A 20,950-nucleotide genomic window follows, 5' to 3' on the forward strand; every position below is an offset into this window, starting at 1 on the left:
AAACAAATCCCGCTGGCTATATTTTCTCCGCATTCCAAAATAGCAACTCTAGATCTGGCTTGTATTAAGCCCTTCAGAAGTTTATCTCATTTGCTCTGGGCCGGGGAGGGAACAATGCTAGGAAAAGTCACCGGTGCTCTTCCATCCTCGCCCCTTCCAGGGTGCAGGATGTGCGGGCCGGCGGGCCTGTGATCCCGGAACGCTTCCTGCCATCCCCTTGCGCGAACTTGAAAGGGCTGGGAGGTGTTGAGAGCAGAGTTCAGGGCTGTGCACTCTGCGGTGCTGAGTGGGCGGCGCGCCCGGGCGCTCAGGCCCGGGGACCTGTCGTCGCCCTACCGCGGAGGGGAAAATACGTAGCTGGAGGGCGTGCGCCTTGCGGGTGTGATCCGTTACCCCATCGGTCATCCTGGGGTCTCTCCAAGCCTCTAGGTAGGGCTGTGAGAGTTCCCCGCAGCTGAGGCCCCAGAGGCTGACCTGTGGGTCTGGCTGCTATGGGAACCCGGCTGGTCCAAAGCAGGCTTTCTTCTGGGCACCTGGAATTCCAGCTTAGTGTGAGGCATCGGGGAAGTGGCGCGGGGAGGCTGAACTGGGGCCTCAGCCGGCAGCTCCGGAGAGCGCCTACCCTTGGGGTCGTTGGGTGAGGCCGGCACGATTCTTGGCTCCAAAAGGAAAGTTTCTGCTTCTTGTTCTGGCGGGAGAAACCAGAGGCTTATTTTGAGAGCGGAGAGAGAAATGTTACTGGTAACATTTTCTTTGGGAAGTTCGAGAGGGGTCTTCTATACACACTACCTACTGCCCCCAAACCAGAGAAGAAGTTTTTCTTTGGTGCCTGGGCTCAGAAGTCGCCACTCCCTCAGCCTATGGTTCGAAATCAGCATGGGACGCACGGGGCAAGGCTTCGTCGGAGACTAGAGGCCTGCCTGTTGGGAGGAGCCCCTGGGGATGGGGACCCCATTCTCTTGCTTGCTCTGTTTCCCACCTGGGACGCCTCCGTAGTCCGACTCGTGGGGGAGCCCAGAAAGATGATTCACTACTTAGCCCCGGGACAGCGCAGCGCGCCCAACTTTCAGGGAACTTTGTGCTCCTCTCTGAGACCCTAGCTTTCCAAGGCACCGCCGTCCGTTCTTTCTCTAGACCGAAACTGGGGAAGAGTGTGGGCGCTTCTTTGCCCCGATGGGTTCGCTTCCCCAAACGCCTACGTCGGCTGCACCAGGGCACCTGGGAAATTCTGAAAGGTGCCCAGGCCTCACACAGCAGCGTCTCCCCACTCGGCCTCTGTCTTTGGGTTTTTTCAAGAGGGTCTCTACCTCATGCCTCGGTCTTTTTTTCGATGTCGGGTCCCCGAGGTAGACATGGAGTCCCTTTGAAAACAGTTACCTATCTGTGCCCCTTTGGTGTAAAGTTAGAGTTTACTTTGTTGGGGGAAGGGGAGGTAGAAAAGATCACACTTGGGAAAGTGCGCTTTTCGCCTTATTCCTAAAACATGCCTGAAGACTGTCATCGCGATTGTTAGGAGAGCTATCAATGTCTAGGGGCTATAAAGGAATTTCTGAACCCTCGGCCCTTCCCAAACCCCCAGGTTCCTAAAACCCTAGGCGGGGGTCTCTTGGGGCTGGGATTCAGGCTGGTACCGCTGGGAGGACCGCGCCTAGCATCCCTTTATTAATATTTCACGAAAGCAGGGTCCTGCCTCCTCTCGAGCCTCTTTTCTCGAAATTTTCCCAAACTCTGGTTAACTCACTCCCCTGTAAGCGCCACCCTAGGACTCTGTGTCCCAGGAAGAGACGCGTCAACTCCGCGGGTCTGCGCGCAGTCCTCAGCCTCAGTGCTGCAAGTGACCCCCTCGACGGCTCTTTCCGACCGAAGCGCTCGGGAACCAAAGAGAAAAAAAAAACTTTATTTTCAAAAGAATAAGTCATCACTGCAGCGGTACTGTGGCCGAGGACTTCGGCGATGGGGTGGGGGCTATTTCTCTTTCCTTTTTGGTAAACAAATCAGAGGAAACTTCTGTCCGGCCGTGGGTTTCCCATCCCCCACCTGCCCCACCCCCTGCAAACGCCACTGATTAACTTAAAACAAACTCGGCTTCGTGTTTGTGCGCCGTTGGGTAGCAGGAGGTAGAGCCTGGGCGAGAGCCTGGTGCGTCCACGGGTTTGGCCGAAGAGTGCCCAGGGGAATGCGGGCACGGTCCCGGCTGCGCAGACCTGCGGGTGCCCGCCCACCCGCGCCCCGCGCTCCCATACTTGACCTGTGTGGATGTGGAGTCTCCGGGAAATACCGGATCAGGCACTTCCTGGGGTCTCCTGGTCACTGCCCTTCCTGTGCATAGTTTGTCATCTTTTCAGCTGCGAAGACGCCTTCGCGGGTCTGCGTCCGGAGCAAGGCTGTTACCCGATCCCGGCAGTGAGCCGCGCCGCGCGTCGTCGCGGCCTGATTTCTGTTTAACTTTAACAGGGCGATCTCGAGGTGTTTATATTTTGCTATGATGATCGGAAACATGTGAGGTTCATTACAAGGCTTCAATACTTTGAAACCAAAACCCTCCCGTGTGCCTTTTACTCTTCTGGTATTTTTCCCCGTACGGGCGTCCTCTATTTTCTTTTTCCTTCCTTTTATTTTCACAGATTTTCAAACGTGAGGAGATGAAAGTATCCAGAATAGAAAAGTACTGTCAATACGGAACTGAATGTTTCGATTATTCTAGCAGATCTGAACGTTGGGAGCCTCAGGTTGTTTAGTTCAAGTGGGCTACTCCTGAGAAGCGGGTTTCTGGGGCTTCAGTTTCTCTGTCGGACAGAGTTTGCAAATTGGTGCTGCTGTCTCTGTAAGCAAGGTGCACTTGCAGCAAACCACTTCAAGAGGGAGGGAATAAAGCCTGCGCTTGTTTCTTTACCTTAGGCGAAGGTGACATTTTGGAACTTAACTTCATAGGGATTTAAAAGAAATTCGAAACTGTTACTTTATGCATTTCTCTATTTGTTGCTTTGTGGAGTTAAGAGACTTGTGTTTAAAAGTAGTCAGTTGAAAATGTTAATAGAAGAAGTTGGAATTGTTTGTGGCACATGGAATTACATAAGGTGCATGCTCATTGATGACAAAAGATGTTTTACTTGTAAAAATAGTTCAGTAAGACCTTGCTAAAAATTGTTTTTATTTTATATTTTATATTTTACCATGTGATATTTGCCCAGCAATCGCCAAAATGCTTTCTGTTGCGGGATTAACACCTACGTGTAAATTAATTGAATATGTGTATACATTTCTCTTTTTGTTTCAGTGTCTCAATTTAAAATGGTGAATTACTCCTATGATGAAGATCTGGAAGAGCTTTGTCCCGTGTGCGGAGATAAAGTGTCTGGGTACCATTATGGGCTCCTCACCTGTGAAAGCTGCAAGGTTTGCTCACACATTGCTACCTGAAAAATATAATGTCCAACACCAAAATAAACCAGTGGATTACTTCTTTTAAGCTAAATTTAGGCTCCCTTGTTAAAGACTCAACTAAAAATGACAAAGAGGGAGAAAGAGAGTCTTAGGGAGATGATTCTTAAAAGTGTGTGTCTGATTTAGTTCAAAAGGCAAAGAAATTTATGCTGTTTAGAAAACTTTGCCAGTCTCATGGCTCTAAAATACTTTATTGTAGTAAAGTGATATAGCTGTAGAAAGACTTCCATTTCTAACAGTCCTAAATATTGATTTTGCTTGACTTATATATATATTTAAAGCATCGTTGTTCTTGAGAGGGAATATGACAAAGTATTTCCCAAATACATTTTAACTTCAGAGTATTTCTGTGCTACAAGTCTAAACATTTTTTATCCACAGACATAAAAGCCTAAATTCCCAACTGTGTGATTTCATCTTGAGTTATTCCAAAATAATTTTAAGGATTTTTTGAAGTTTATATCATAAAGACCAAGAAATCAGATTTTAGTTTTTAATATAATACTTTTTATAAATATATTGTATAACCTATATGTAAAATATGCTATATTGTTAATATAAATTATACTTTAAGAATTTATCTCAGAACTTTTTAATATATTCCCAGTAAATTCAGTATTCACTATTTTTCAAAGTTTTTTGTTTGTTTGTTTGTTTTTGTTTTTAAGTGGAAAACTTAGTACAATTACTTAAACCACCACCAGGAAAATCCCTCCATTCTCTATAACAAAGTAAGAATGTTTCTCTTTGTGGTGAGTAGGTTAAATATGAATACTATCCTGGTAAAGCTCTTATTATATTATAAAGCTACACATTTTATTTTTGATTAACTCTTTTATATAAAATATAAGGAAAACACATACCCTGTGTGCTACAATTCAGTTATCTGTGATACATGCTTTTTCTTTCCATTAGTTTTGCCTTTTTAAAAACAGTCCCCATATTTGAATGTATTCCAGTGGAATTATGAGCATTTTCCCATTTTACTCTTTAAATCCTTTTGCTTTTAACTATCCAGTGTTGACATTTGTTAAAAAAAAAAAAAAAAAAAAAAAAAAATCTGAGGTGTTTCGCTATTCAGTTTTTTCCACTGGCATTTTTCAATGGTTTATCACTGAAATTATATCAGACTACTTGAAAACAATGCCAGAACTTTATGACTACCTCTATCTGGAACATGTGGGATAATAGGAAAACAGATTTTTAAAAAAATTGATCAATATAGATTGTATTTTTTCTGACTGTTGGGATGAAATGGTGTGTAGCCAAATCTCCCCAAGATTTGACTTAATTCTTCAAGAATATAACTGATACCAGAAAAATCTCCACCATGGCCTGGCACAGTTTGGGAAGGTTGATGTTGCTGAAATGTAAAATAAACCACAGAACCACATAAGGGCTCAAATAGTGCAATGAAAGGATTTACTGGTGATTTTCTTAAAACGAAACAATGGAAAAGACGGATGTTAGATTTATAATACGTCTCACTATTTTCTCTGTCTTATAGGGATTTTTTAAGCGAACAGTCCAAAATAATAAAAGGTACACATGTATAGAAAACCAGAACTGCCAAATTGACAAAACACAGAGAAAGCGTTGTCCTTACTGTCGTTTTCAAAAATGTCTAAGTGTTGGAATGAAGCTAGAAGGTAAGATTCTTCTAAAGACTACTGCCTATTAAAACTCTCCAAGGACATGGACTTTAAAACAACATTGTACTTATAGCATGGTAACATTATTTTCCCAGCATTTTAACACTACTGACAATACTGTAAGATCTTTCTGTGTTTCGTCTGCAGAATAGTCTGAGTCTCATTTAATCATGGTGACATCTACTAGGAAGAAAATTTAAAATATTAGTTGTCTTCCCCACCCACCCCCTTTTTTTTTAGTTTGGGGAGCAGATTCATTTGACACAAAAAAGGAAAAAAGATCAGGTTATGAAAATAAGACTAAAACAATCCAACTGAAAACAAGAATAATTTGTAAAACTATTAAAAGTAAAATACCCTTTAAGTTTTTCCTACGAAAAGTTTGATTTCAATCCTTTTTAAAATAGGTGTGCTTGTCATAAGTGTTAACTACTAATTTCATGATTCTTAAGCAAGAGTTAAAGCCTTTAATGGTGAAAAGGAGTTTCTCATGTAGGATATTTTTGGTAGTGTAGAAATGTATTTTTTAAAAAGATAATGACTGAGGCTGCAAAATAAAAAATTGAGAATCAAGAAACATGAAAAATAATGAACTATTAAATCATTAGCAAAGATTTGACAAGAACAAGAAAGTGGCTCCTCAAAAACCGCACTTGAACTTTGTTGAAAGGGCAGACCCTATACTACAATGTACGGATTGGCAGGCAGTAAAGTTAATATGTGACTGCTGTAAATAATTTGTAGTTCATGTACTACTATGGTATGTTGCTGCTTTCTAGCCTCTGACCTACTGGCTTTTCATGGATTAAATATACTGCAAATAAAGCAATAACAAGGGATACATATCACCGATGGTGCTAGATAAAAGAGTGCATTTTATTTGATCAATGAGGCACAGGCTATTTTTATTTGGAACTTTTCTGTTATATGGAACTCATACTTGATAGAAATACTAAAAAAAAAAAAAAAAAAAAAATCATATAAATCTGCTGAATAGCTAACACACTTCTTCCGAATAGAGGTAGCCACTTTGGTGTTATGAGGACTGTTAATGTCAGTATCATTTTTAAGAGATCATGAAAGGAAATAATTGATGCTTATTAATTTTCTTATTATCAATCACTATTATTTCCCAAATAGCAAAATATTGTGGTAGATGCTTACTACACTAAGAGACTCAGAAGATAAGTAAATGCTGTGATTTTGCATGTCATTTAATTCCTTTTCAACAAAAATAATAAGGCTACATTTCTTTACCTTAAATAAACTTTCTTTCTTTTTTTTAAATTAAGCTTTCATAATTGTAAATCACTTGTGGTACATGCTCATGCTTCCTTAGGAGTGATATGAAACAATTGAATATTCAATAAATTATCATCCAGATGAAAAACTGTTTATAACCTTGTGCAATATTCTGTATACCTAGAATTCACAATAAATTTTTAATGTGATACTAATCCTAAGATAAAAAGCTGAAAAACTTAACCTCCAGCAAGTTCAATATGTCACAAGCTATCAAAGGTCTCTAGTTTCTGTCTAATTGCCATTGGCCACTATGGACTTACAGGGAACTGCTAACTAACTTATTAGTCATGGCCGCAGACTCCACACACCACTGTGGCACAAGACTGTCTTGACAGCTTCTGAAATGAGTTTGTTTTAATTATGTCCAATTCTACTTAAATTAAAAGCAATAACTGGTCGTCATCTGATGTGGGCTCATCAAGTCCAGGTGAAAATGATTTTCCAAGAAGAACATGTCCCCAACTCTTTTGTAATTGCAACAAGGTAGCCAAAATGGCTTTCAGGGAGGAAGGTATCTTAAATTGGGAAAGTATTCACAATTTAATCCAAAAATGGGTAACTCAATTCCACACCCCCGCAAAAGAAAACCCCAAAGCAGTTTGGGTTTCCATAAGGAACTGGCATAATAAAAGCATATACTCTTAGTAGAACAACTGATACTCTTTCTTAGCAATGTGAAATATTTATTTTCTTTTTCTTTCTTTTTTTTTTTTTTTTTTTGAGACAGGAGTTTCGCTCTTGTTGCCCAGGCTGGAGTGCATTGGTGTGATCTTGGCTCACTGCAACCTCCACCTCCTAGGTTCAAGTGATTCTCCTGTCTCAGCCTCCTGAATAGCTGGGATTACAGGCACCCACCACCACGCCTGGCTAATTTTTTGCATTTCTAGTAGAGACTGGGTTTCATCATGTTGGCCAGGCTGGTCTTGAACTCCTGACCTCAGGTGATCCACCCGCCTTGGCCTCCCAAAGTGCAGGGATTACAGGTGTGAGCCACTGCACCAGGCCTATGTGAAATATTTCTATGTCTAACAAAAATTATGAACTCTCCTCAGTCCACAAAAGGGTTAATATGTCCCTACGTAGCCAAAATATTTTTTTGATGACAACACACACTTGGAGGAAGGAATTCATAAATAAAGAGGACATAGTTTTTTGGGAAATCTTTGTGGGCTATTGTAACGAAAACAACCACACACATACCACTTCTTGTCGATTTACATTTCTAAATATCTGAAGAATGCTAATAATTTGCACCTTATTTATACCTTTCCTTCCTTCCCCCCACCCCGCCCCCAACAGCTGTAAGGGCCGACCGAATGCGTGGAGGAAGGAATAAGTTTGGGCCAATGTACAAGAGAGACAGGGCCCTGAAGCAACAGAAAAAAGCCCTCATCCGAGCCAATGGACTTAAGCTGGAGGCCATGTCTCAGGTGATCCAAGCTATGCCCTCTGACCTGACCATTTCCTCTGCAATTCAAAACATCCATTCTGCCTCCAAAGGCCTACCTCTGAACCATGCTGCCTTGCCTCCTACAGACTACGACAGAAGTCCCTTTGTAACATCCCCCATTAGCATGACAATGCCCCCTCACAGCAGCCTGCAAGGTTACCAAACATATGGCCACTTTCCTAGCCGGGCCATCAAGTCTGAGTACCCAGACCCCTATACCAGCTCACCCGAGTCCATAATGGGCTATTCGTATATGGATAGTTACCAGACCAGCTCTCCAGCAAGCATTCCACATCTGATACTGGAACTTTTGAAGTGTGAGCCAGATGAGCCTCAAGTCCAGGCTAAAATCATGGCTTATTTGCAGCAAGAGCAGGCTAACCGAAGCAAGCACGAAAAGCTGAGCACCTTTGGGCTTATGTGCAAAATGGCAGATCAAACTCTCTTCTCCATTGTCGAGTGGGCCAGGAGTAGTATCTTCTTCAGAGAACTTAAGGTATGCCACCAGCTATTACAACGTACAGTACCCCTTTTAAGAGAGACCTAACTATGTTCCTAATTAATACATTCTTGGTGTTGAAAATATGTTTTCCTTAATTTTCTACTTTGTATGATTTACAGAGTAGACGTAATTTTATTACCTTGACTTCAGGACTATGGCAGCTTAACTTTATGGGGCTTTGGTTCTGTGTAGCTCTTAATTTAGGGGGGTGGCATTTAACATAAAGTATAGGAAACTCGGGCTTTTTTTTTCTAAATAGCAGAATATCTGTATTCCTTTTAATTCAGATGGTTTGTGGCTTAAAACATTTCAAGTCAATATGAAATAGCACCTAGTAAACGATTTTTCTTGAAAATTACCAAGTAAAGAGCTATGTTATAATGGTGTCATCTTGAAGGTTTCTTTCAAAGGAAAAAATGCCAATGTTTAGTAGTGTTTAGACTCTAAGGAATGAAAATGATACCACTGGTTAGTAGTATCAAGTAGGTATTTACTACTGTTTACCTTGACATTAGGTTGGTAAAGCCTTTGTTTTCGGAGCAGATTCCAATAGGATGTTTACTGTCATTGGATGGGGAATGGGCAAATGGTGAGTGCTAGTTCACTTGGCTTGGGATGTAGTTTTCATAATCTATGTCTTGTTGATTTTAGTGGACTGGTACATTGTAAACATAGTACTTGTTTGCATAGGCATCTATGTTTAAATTCATAATTATTTTATTTCCTGAAACTTAAGTCTGAATTAATGTGGGAAAGTTATTTAGAAGTTTGGAATCTAAGAGTGGCTACCAAAACACATTTGGTAGTCAGTGGTTTCATTCCTATTTTAAAAGTGAGTCTTGGATTTGATTTCCAAGTATATTTTGTCACAAAATCAATTTCTTCATTTTGCTGTCACAGAGAGAGATGTGGCTGCTAAATATCTGTAGCTTGTGATTACCTAGGACAGGAGATTGATTGTAAAATTTCTGACAGAAGGAAAATGCAAAGCCGACTTTTAATTTTAAGAGTTACTGTTAAATATCGTCTGTGTAAGTAGACGGTCTGGGGAATGTGGAAACCATGCAAATGGAAAATAATGCTTTCATAGCAGTCTACATTAAGCACTGTTCTTTGTACATGGAAGCAAAAAAGTTACCTGAACAGACCTAAATAAGTTGATAAAATTCCATCAGCACACTGTTAAGACTGTGGACACATCCAGCTCTTTACTCCCATGTCCTTTATTGCTACACTTAAAAATGGCTGAAGGATACCTCAGGCTGCAAAGGGCAAGCAGAACGCACTGTGTTAGCACAATTAGGCCAGGTATTTTCCGAGTATGTGTTAGTGTCTGTAACCACTTTATGATAATCAGAACATTTTTCATGAAAAAACAAACCACGCCAACACTTTCCTGATATTCTTACATTCAAAACTGTGTCCTTCAAAGAACAGGTAAAGTATTTGAAAATGAAAATTTAAATGATAATTTTAGATACCATTGAAAGGTTAGGTAATGTAAAAATGAGGAAAACACAGACTTTTTACAATCAAATGAACTTGATCTGAACTCTATCTTAACCCCTTAATAATGATGTCTTCATAGGCAGGTTGTTAGACTCTCTGAGCCTTGGTTTTTCTCATGTGTAACTTGCATATGTGGAGTTTGTGGAGGAGTATTGGGAGCACAGATGTAACAGTGCTTATATTGAGGAGGTTTTCAAAGGAAAATGAGAATATGTAGATTAAGTACCCAGTATGGGAGTCTGGCATATACTACATACTCAATAAGTGGTGTTGTTTTAAATTGATATTATCATTGCTGTTTTATGAAAAATGTGCAGAATCTACATAATTTTTATATTCAGGATCAAAAGCATGCAATTGTAGTCTCTTAGTTTAACATTGGCAAAAACTATTACATGCGTTATAGAGTAGTATGATTGTATTATAACTAAGTTTTTAATCAGTACTAATTAAGGACCTAAAATTGGCCAAGTGGTAAGTTGGGTATAAGGTAAATATAACATTGAATAAAACATGTTTCCTCTCAGAGTTTATAATAAGACAGTTTCATAAATAATTCTTTTTAAAAATAAAGACAGCTGCAGAGAAAAAAATATATTTTACAAATCAACAAGGAAAGAAATAATGCATATTACTTTCATGTAAAAAGGAAACATTATGAAGTAAATATAGCTATCGGCAGGTAAGGCATTAAGAGGGCTGGGAAAATTTGCTTTTTCCACTATTCCTCTCTCTTCCTCCTCTGCAGATAAATTTTACAGTGAGCTTTTTTATATAGCATGAGGTTAAATATTTGGCTAAAATATAAATATCTTTGAGAATAGGGCATATAAAAGCATTTTCAATCAATTATGGTGTTGTTTAATGCATTTATCAGTCTTTCATAAATTATGAAAAAGGAAAAAGGAAAAAAGTACAAACATGAGGGTCATCTACAAGGGGTGGGAGATGCTCCCAAAAGAGAAAGATAATTTTGACCCACTTCACAGTTTGCCTTCGGCTTACATTAAACAGGAGTGATTCAAGTATTTTTCAGTGAACAAAGAGTAGAATTCAGAAAAACTTAAGCATAGTTTCAGTAGAAAGTTGGGAGGTGACTATCGACATTTGGAAGAATTCCTTTTCTTTTCGTTTATAAATTTACTTTGTCAGAAAGCAAACCAACTCATTTGAAGCCAGCATTGAGACATGTCTAGGGCTGTGGCTTTCAAATTTTTTAACCGTACCCGCAGTAGGAAATGTATTTTACAGTGGGTGGGACATAGCGTACCAAACACATCACACGGGCGCACACACACAGAGATGCACAAACACACAGACACATACACACAACTAAACCAAAGTTTCATCAGATAGTACATAACCTACAAGTGATGCACTCTGATATTTTCTATCTATTCTACTTTAGTCTAATTTATTTTTTGTTTTTTACAAAATTCTGGTCACGACTCACTAAATTGATTTCACGGCCCATAAATCAGGCATGACCTGCAGGAAACCTTGCTGCTCTAGAGGAGGTTTTATCGGCCATCCATTGGCATTGCCTACCTGCTACGATTAAGGATAACTCTGAAAAAAAGGTCTCTTCCTCCTGGCGTGACCTGTAAGACATCCTTGAAACCCACAGTCTGAGTCCCCACCCTATCTTTCTGTAAAGGTTGTAATTTTAAAATACCATTTAGGAAGATAAATGCTCTTTTTTATTCAATTTGATTTTAATTATTTTTGTAGAGACAGGGGTCTCACTATGTTGCCCAGGCTACTCTCAAATTCCTGGGCTCAAGCAATCCTCCTGCCTTGGCCTCCCAAAGTGCTGGGATTACAGACAGGAGCCATTGTGCCTGTCTTATTCGTTAAATATCTGTCCTTTTCTTGGTAACTTCACAGCAAATTACCTATCAAGTGATATACTTATTGGACAGTCTTTTTATACCTCTAAAACCCAAAGATGAAAAGTCACACATTTGCTCCTAATTAGGCAATTCTGAAATGACCTCTTGCTCACTCTCTCAGGACAAATTACACTCTCTACCATGTAGGAAAAAAAGAGAATACAGATTTCATTTGTTTGCTAGTTAAGGGAACAGTAGGGCCAGGAAATTTGGTGGGTTGTTTTGTTTTTCTATACATCTACAAGGTGTAAAAAAAGATATTCTGGTTTTCATTCAAAATATTGGAATGAAAAAGAGGAAATTACAGCTCCCCAACTCTCATAGAAACCATGGAATATCAGAGCTGGAAGATGAAAGGGAAAAGGGTAGAGGACACATATAAGTGAGCTGCTCTGTTTTTTTAACACACTTATAAAGGACAATTTTGGTCTTCATCCAAAATAATGGCTTGAGAAAGATGAAATTAATACTCTGAAACTTGTAGCTTTTGCAACAGCAGATGTGCATCAAAAGATACTTATTGCCTAGAAATCACAAGGTTTTTCAGAACTAGAAGAGATGATTGAGATCATTTGACCCCACCTCTTTTTACATATGAAGAAACTGAGGCAGAAGGGAATGTAATCTGCCTAGGATTATACAGCTACTGAATGGCAGAACTGGGACTGGTAGATTCAGGTTCAAAGAAGCAGTCCTCTTGTGTGCATTCCCTCATCCCCCACAGTGCGCGCGGGCGCGCACATGCGCGCCCACACACACGCACACACACATACACAAATAGACAGTGTAACCTTTGACTCCAAAAAAAAAAAGCAGTCCTTTGCCAGTGAAGCTAAAGCAAATCTCGAGGTTATCAGAAGTCCATCACTACCATCCAATTACCAAATCACTAATAATCAGTGAGACAGATTTTCCCTGAGTCCAGATGACCTCCTGGGAGTGAATGAGACACTTAAAAAAGCTACGATAATTCTTTCAGGCCCCTGGGGTATCATTGGGTACAGTGGATTCAGCACTTCTGGGCCTTGAAAGAGTTTCTGAAGCATTCTCTAGTGCCTTACCCTCTGTGGATAGTTTACTCTCCTGGAGAATCTGGTTCAGTGACAGCATATGGGCTATGCTCTGCAGTTAAAGCGGCCAAACATGATTATATCCTGTGCTCTACCAGAGGCTGGGCATGTTCAGTATGGGTTTCTTGTTATGTATGCTTGTTGAGATAGCAGAAAGAGAATGCAGGGTGCTCACTTTGGTGGCACATACAATAAAATTGGAAAGATATAGAGATTGGCATGAACCCCTGCACAAAGATGACACACGCATTCATGAAACTGTCCATAAAAAAAAAAGGGAACACAGGATTGTAACCGTGTGATAGGTGAACCACTATTATAAAATTTTCTGATCTTTAAACCAACTCTGTTAAGTGACCTATGCTCTTGGCTGTTTCCTTGTGTTTTTAGAAATTACGAGCTAATTCCAGACTTTTGTATTCTGCTGAAAGAGCTGTCCTTGTGAGTCAAGAAGATTGACTTTTTTTTTTTCAGTTATTTTTTTCCACCTGTGTCTTGAATATCTCACAAACACAAGAGCAGTGAGAAAATAATTCCCACTTTGTTAAACAGCTAATGAATCTGGAGGATCTATTTGATCTTCTAATGAGACCAGATGTCTTAAGAGAATTCTGGGAATGGATATATCAGAACTTCCCCTCGATAAATGATTCTGATACATGTACATATTTAAAAAAATCTAAATTAATCCTGACTGAAACTCTCAACTAGCATTTCTGTGGAAAATAGGTCTCAGAGACTCAGGGAGTTTGTGCCAAAGGAATTTAGCAGCCATGCTGAGGTCAGTTTTTAAGTGTAGCTTTATCTAAAGCGAGGGCACAAGGGAGGAGCAAACCTCCTTTTTTCTCTATTTTTTCCATAATGGTATGGAAGCTATTTGAGCAGCGTTATTTATTTATTTTTAACCTTCTAGATCCTTTTTCCTAAATCACAGTTACCTTTCCAAATACAGGCCTGTAATCTTAGACATTATTGACTCTGCCCCAATTTTAAGCTATATTCTTTTGTAAATTTACTTAGCCCTACTTTTTTTTTTTTTTTTTTTTTTTTTTTTTAAAGACAGAGTGTCTCTCTTTTGCCCAGGCTGGAGTGCGGTGGCATGATCATAGCTCACTGCAGCCTTGACCTTGTGGCCTCAAGCATCTTCTCACTTTAGCTTCCCAAATAGCTGGGACCACAGATGCGTGCAACCACGCTAGCTAATTTTTTATTTTTTGTAGAGATGGGGTCTTGTGATGTTGCCCAGACTGGTCTGGAACTCCTGGGTTCAGGTGATACTCTCCCCTCAGCCTCCCAAAGCGCTTGAATTACAGGCATAACCCACTGTACTTGGCAGCCTTACTTTTTTTTTTTTTTTTTGAGATGGAGTTTCACTCTTGTTGCCCAGGCTAGAGTGTAATGGTGCGATCTCAGCTCACTGCAACCTCTGCCTCCCAGGTTCAAGTGATTCTCCTGCCTCAGCCTCCCGAGTAGCTGGGATTACAGCGCCCGCCAGCACGCCTGGCTTATTTTTGTATTTTTTAGGAGAGATGGGGTTTCTCCATGTTGGTCAGGGTGGTCTTGAACGCCTGACCTCAGGTGATCCACCCGCCTCGGCATCCCAAAGTTTACAGGCATGAACCATTGTGCCCGGCCAGCCCTACTTTTCTATGGGAGAGATAGAGAAACTGAGAGAGAGGATCCTGCTCGGTGTCTACCACATTTACTTGCCATGTGACTCTCCTTCGCCTTCTCCTGAGAGTTGTGGTCGGGAATCATGGGTCCAACACCAGCACTCCTCGTTGACATGTGATGTCACAGAGTGATAGCCGCTTTGCTTACCTTTGTTTTCATTTCTCTGGATGCAAAGTAGCTAATCTGGGAAGCACGAGGATGACACAAAGAAAATAAACATTAAAGTTTGTTTTCTAGTCAAATTTTTCAATGAATATTTTCGAATCAAAATTTGATCTCAAGGCACATTAAACCATCAATTGCCAGTTCTCATACTCATCACAAAGTTGCCAGAATGAAGTAAATTGAACCTGCATAGGTTTACAAGGAAATGATAAAACTGGTTTTTCTTCTGCTGAAAGTAGATATGAAAGTGTTGGCTGGGTGCAGTGGCTCACGCCTGTAATCCTAGCACTCTGGGAGGCCGAGGTGGGTGGATCACAAGGTCAGGAGATCAAGATCATTCTGGCTAACACAGTGAAACCCCATCTCTGCTAAAAATACAAAAAATTAGCCAGGCGTGGTGGCGGGCCCCTGTAGTCCCAGCTACTCAGGAGGCTGAGGTGGGAGAATGGCATGAATCTGGGAGGCGGAGCTTGCAGTGAGCTGAGATCGGGTCACTGCACTCCAGCGTGGGCGACAGAGCGAGACTCCGTCTCAAAAAAAAAAAGTGTTCTGTCTTTGTGAATTTGGAGAGAATGTTGGAATCAGCAGGTTTGATACATGGTCTCTAAGGTTTCTTAAGGTGTTAGGCATCTGCTTTTATATCTACTTCCAAGCAGACCTGAAACAGAAGGCTTTGGTGTGGCTGATAGTGTTGGATGAGAATTTATGTTATTTCAGCCTTTCTTGCTTATATACGTATATTGCATGTGTCTGTTGTAGACTCAGAAAGCCATTATCTTCTTGCTTTCTTCTGAGCTTTCTTCTTGCTCACAGTTCACTGAAAGAATCAGCTCTTCTCAGTCAATGCGTGTCATGGGGCAGTGGAACGTGCCCATTTACTATGGGGATGTGTATTGTTCTTTACCAGGGTATCTTGAAAGTACACCAGTCACCTCAAAACTCCCATGCACTAGTTACTTCTACTAAAAATTTACTTTTCCTAAAATTTACTGTTTTTAATGTGCAAATAATAGAACAACTCTTTCACACTTTAAAATTACCCCATGCCCCTTTGTAATAAACTCCTCTCCCCATCCCAGTCCCTGCCAATCCTGATCTGTTTTTGTCCTTAGAGCTGTTTTTGTTACTTTTAAAAAGAAGTAAATTTGCTTTATTTGTTGAGTATACATTTACAAACTGTAGACTCAGTTTAAGCTCCCTGAAGCTTGGTTTCAGCACAGTTGAGCACTAATAGTTTCCATGGAAACATATCCTCCATGGGGCGCTGGGATACTTGGTAAGAGAGTAGTGATGATCGTAACTTCACACTGGGTCTGCTTGTTCACATGCCTTATGAGCTTCCTGTTCGTATTAACCTGTATGTTATCTACTGGAACCATGGGGAGAACATGAGAATAGCGAGGCACACCCAAGAAATCCATGTTTAACTAGCTTGACCATCGTCAGGTGTCTGAATCTGAACAGTGAGAGTAGGACCACACTGCTACTGCACACCTGACTGCCTTATTCTGTGCCCCTCCAGTTCGATATAGCCTGGTTTTGCAAACTGAGGCTTAAGCCTCGGCAGCCAGGAGCAAGTGCTTGTTCCTATTCTGATGAGGGTGTACTGAATTATTTTGTGTTCAGTTTCCTATGATGACCTTCTCTAATTACACAAAAGAAAACATAATGAATTTACATATCTTTGGGTCAATTTATGAAAAACCATTCTCTTCAGTAATATGAGTCCTTTAAGGCCTGTTGGAGAATGGTACGGATGTGAGCATTGTCCTTGCTCTGCTCAAGGTCATATGGTAAAGGAGAAGAGAAGTAACTTTTCTTGGGCACCCACTAAGTACCTGCTCTAGTGCTAGATGCTTTCAGGCCATTTTCTAGTTTGATCTTTAGGACAGTCCTATGATGTGAGCACAGTGTATGGTCATTTGGTCAGTGTGGGAGTAAAGACAATGGCTCTCATATAACATGTTCTCTGTAGAGGATACGTCCACCAGTCATAATGACCCACAGCGATGTCAAGTTAATTTATTAGTAAAAGTTTGTTAAATCATTCTTTTTTTTTTTTTTTTTTGAGACAGGGTCTCACTCTGTCACCCAGGCTGGAGTGCAGTGACATGATCTTGGCTCACGGCAACCTCTGCCTCCTGCGTTCAAGTGATTCGCCTGCCTCAGTCTCCTGAGTAGCTGGGATTACAGGCAGGCACTACCACGCCCATTTAATTTTTGTATTTTTAGTAGAGATGGGATTTCGCCATGTTGGCCAGGCTAGTCTTTAACTCCTGACCTCAGGGTGATCTGCCTGCATCAGCCTCCCAAAGTGCTGGAATTTCGGGCATGAGCCACTGCACCTGGCCATAATTGTACTTTCTTTTTTTTTTTTTTTTTCTTTTTTTGAGATGGAGTTACACTCTTGTCACCTGGGCTGGAGTGCAATGGCGTGATCTTGGCTCACTGCAACCTCTGCCTCCTGTGTTCAAGCAATTCTCCTGCGTTCAACCAATTCTCCTGCCTCAGCCTCCCAAGTAGCTGGGATTACAGGTGTACGCCACTGAGCCAGGCTAATTTTTGTATTATCAGTAGAAACAATGTTTCACTATGTCGGCCAGGCTGGTCTCAAACTCCTGACTTCAGATGATCCACCCGTCTCGGCCTCCCATAGTGCTGGGATTACAGGTGTGAGCCACCATGCTCAGCCAAATTGTACTTTCAGTAAAGTACTTGACTGTTTACAAAGAACTTCCATATACATATTTTTGGTCCTGGTCTCTGTCTTTCATTTTGGGAGCATGGAGGTAACTGGCCTTTCATCAATGGTTCAGGAGTGTTGTTTTTAAAGCCTACAACAGAACCATCTCCTATGAATTGACTATCACATGTCTAAATGCCTGTTTACAGGATGTTTTACCTGAAAGAGCAGGATGTATAAAATACTTTATAATTGATAATTACCATATTTACCAATATGCTCACATCTGTATCATATTCTAACAGGTCTTAAAGGACTTTATTATTTTTTACTGAAGAGAGTGGTTTTTCATAAGTTTACCCAAAGATACATACATTTGCTATGCTGGTTTTTTGTTTTGTTTTTGTTGTTGTTTTTGAGACAGAGTCTCACTCTGTTGCCCAGGCAGGAATGCAATGTCGCGATCTCGGCTCACTGCAACCTCTGCCTCCCAGGTTCAAGCGATTCTCCTGCATCAACCTCCCAAGTTGCTGAAATTACAGGCACATGCCACCATGCCCGTCTAATTTTTGTATTTTTAGTAGAGATGGGGTTTCACCACGTTGGCCAGGCTGGTCTTTAACTCTTGACCTCAGGTGATCCACCTGCCTCGGCCTCCCAAAGTGCTGGGATTATAAGCATGAACCACTGCGCCGGGCCCAGGTTGTTTTGTTTTTTTTTTCTTTTCTTTTAACAAGAGGTGGCCCAGCCAGACACGGTGGCTCATGTCTGTGATCCCAGCACTTTAGGAGGTCGAGGTGGGAGGATCACATGAAGTCAGGAGTTCGAGACCAGCCTGGCCAACATGGTGAAACCCCTTCTCTTTTTTTTTATTTTTTTTTTGAGACGGAGTCTCGGTCTGTGGCCCAGGCTGGAGTGCAGTGGCCGGATCTCAGCTCACTACAAGCTCCGCCTCCCGGGTTTACGCCATTCTCCTGCCTCAGCCTCCCCAGTAGCTGGGACTACAGGCACCCGCCACCTCGCCCGGCTAGTTTTTTGTATTTTTTAGTAGAGACGGGGGTTTCACCGTGTTAGCCAGGATGGTTTCGATCTCCTGACCTCGTGATCCACCCATCTCGGCCTCCCAAAGTGCTGGGATTACAGGCTTGAGCCACCGCGCCCGGCCCCTGAAACCCCTTCTCTACAAAAAATATGAAAATTAGCCAGATGTGGTGACGCTTGCCTGTAATCCCAGCTACCTGGGAGGCTGAGGTAGGAGAATCACTTGACCTCAGGAGGCGGAGATTGCAGTGAGCCGAGATCGCACTACTGCACTCCAGCCTGGGTGGCTGAGGGAGACTTTGTTTTAAAAAAAAAAAAAAAAAAAAAAAAAAAGGAGACCATCGTGGGAAACTGAAGACAAAATAATTCAGTATGTCCCCATCAGAACAGGAACAGGGTCTTGCTGTTGGTTGCAGAAACTTAAGCCTCCTTTTGCAAAACCAGGCTATATGTAATTGGAGGGGCACAGAATGAGGCAGTCAGGTATGCAGTAGCAGTGTGATCCTCCCCATCTTGTGAATACCTGGGTAGGCTTACCTTACCTCCTCCAACCTCTTGGTGCTCAGCACTGGTTCCTACTAAACAATCGGTAGAAGCAATTTTGTCAGCTTGTCTGCCTAGAAGTAGCCACATGCTTGTTTTCTGAGAATAATTAGGGTCCCTGCTTATTCCAGTACTTATGCTTCCCCAGCAGGCACACAGATTGCTCACAGATCTTATGGAAAGGCTGCCAGTGTTACTTCCTCAGTGTGGGGGAGGTAGAGCCCACTGAGCCTGCGCCCCCGGCTCCTTCTCAGCACACTGTCATACAAAGTCACAGAATGGGTTAAAAAAAGAAAACCACACACAGAAAACATGACTCGTATGTGACATCCCTCAACACACTTTTGAAGGACTTTGCCCTCTGAACCTATAAGGTAAAATAGATCTTCTTTATTTTCCAGGATAAATAAAGAATGATTTTGCTCTGACTTATTCTTCTATACCTTGGGAAGTAGATCATAAAAATCTTTGGGAGTTCAACATCTATTTGCAGAATGGCTCCATGGAAATTGGCCATTTAAACTCTTCTTCATGCTAAAGACATTAAGCTCTAACCCAAGAAAACCACCCACAGCCAAGAACAACAAAAATGACATAAACCACATCACCTAACCTAGCAGCTAGGTATTTCTTGAATGTCTGACACTTAAAACCTAACTCCCCTGTACACCTGTGTCCTCTCCATATAGTAGGCTAAAATCAGGCAGCCAGTGGCACGGGCACCCTGGCTGGCTCCATGGGGGACACTAACCTTGTACATCATTTTCTTTATCTTCTCTTCTCTCCTCCTTGTCCGCTTTTCTTCTGTCCCAATTTGCTTTTTTCTTTTCTTAATTAACTTTTTTTCCTTTCCTTCTTATACCTCAAGAAGCACCCTTAGGCATTACTTTGTCCTCAGCTGTATCTGCATTTACCCTTCAGGTGAAATGTGGTTGAGCAAGGAAGGCAACTCATTCCCTACAGGTCTGAGAATGAGTGGAACAGTCAAGAGAAATGGTTAAATAGACCCCAGAGATGGGCTGCAGTTAATGATAATAGGATATATATCTGTCCTTCCACTGTGCCAGGTGACTTCCACACAGTGCCATTTTCCAAGGGTGGGTGCAGAGTAGCTGCTCAGCTTGGATGGGTATGGGCAGGAGAGAATACTGGGACTGCAGGCTTAGCAAGGTGAGTATGCATAAATCTCATGAAGTCAATGCAAAAGCAACTTGAAAATCCCTGCTTTTTAAATAGGTATAAGGGTTTCTGTCCATGACAAGGCTGTTCTACTTCAGTCTTTTAACCATGTCTCCACCAGTCCCACAGATGGTCACCAGTGTCTTCCTCACCTTTAACTTCCTCCTTGGAAATAATTTTCGCATGCTATGTTTTTGACCTACCTGGACCAATTCTATGAATTCTTCAAGTATTATGTCCTGGGAAGGAACAGCCAAAAGCTTTGACAAGAAGAATTAAGTCTGGGCCGGGTGCGGTGCGTCATGCCTGTAATCCCAACACTCTGGGAGGCCGAGGCAGGTGGATCACGAGGTCAGGAGTTCGAGACCAGCCTCGCCAAGATGGTGAAACCCCGTCTCTACTTAAAACAAATACAAAAATTAGCCTGGCATGTTGGCGGGCACCATAATCCCAGCTACTCAGGAGGTTGAGGCAGGAGAATTGCTTGAACCCAGGAGGCGGAGGTTGCAGTTAGCCAAGATTGTGCCACTATGCTCTAGCCTGGCCGACAGAGTGAAACTCTGTTTCAAAAAATAAATAAATAAATAAGCCGGGCTCGGTGGCTCAAGCCTGTAATCCCAGCACTTTGGGAGGCCGAGACGGGCGGATCACGAGGTCAGGAGATCGAGACCATCCTGGCTAACACAGTGAAACCCCGTCTCTACTAAAAAATACAAAAAACTAGCCGGGCGAGGTGGCGGGCGCCTGTAGTCCCAGCTACTCAGGAGGCTGAGGCAGGAGAATGGCGGAGGCGGAGCTTGCAGTGAGCTGAGATCTGGCCACTGCACTCCAGCCTAGGTGA

General features: G+C 41.8%; 1 protein-coding gene and 1 non-coding gene across 4 annotated transcripts in view; both read left to right on the top strand.

Moving 5' to 3' along the window:
• The window catches only part of NR5A2 (nuclear receptor subfamily 5 group A member 2), a 150,497-nt gene that overhangs the window by 12,934 nt on the left and 116,613 nt on the right, over positions 1-20,950 (top strand). For 2 of the 3 annotated variants that reach the window (XM_023224725.1, XM_023224726.2), the window contains 3 exons: positions 3,278-3,396; positions 4,952-5,093; positions 7,701-8,347. In XM_023224725.1, coding sequence (XP_023080493.1) covers positions 3,278-3,396; positions 4,952-5,093; positions 7,701-8,347 — 908 coding nt within the window. Of the gene's footprint in view, positions 1-2,089; positions 2,467-3,277; positions 3,397-4,951; positions 5,094-7,700; positions 8,348-20,950 lie in introns of those variants that run through there. The other variant, XM_023224727.1, reaches the window with a different exon arrangement.
• On the top strand, positions 12,992-13,096 carry LOC111551001. Its single transcript, XR_002734229.1, has one exon. It is a non-coding gene; the product is annotated as a U6 spliceosomal RNA (small nuclear RNA).

Source organism: Piliocolobus tephrosceles, chromosome 1, assembly GCF_002776525.5.
Source record: "Piliocolobus tephrosceles isolate RC106 chromosome 1, ASM277652v3, whole genome shotgun sequence".
Classification (NCBI taxonomy): domain Eukaryota; kingdom Metazoa; phylum Chordata; class Mammalia; order Primates; family Cercopithecidae; genus Piliocolobus; species Piliocolobus tephrosceles.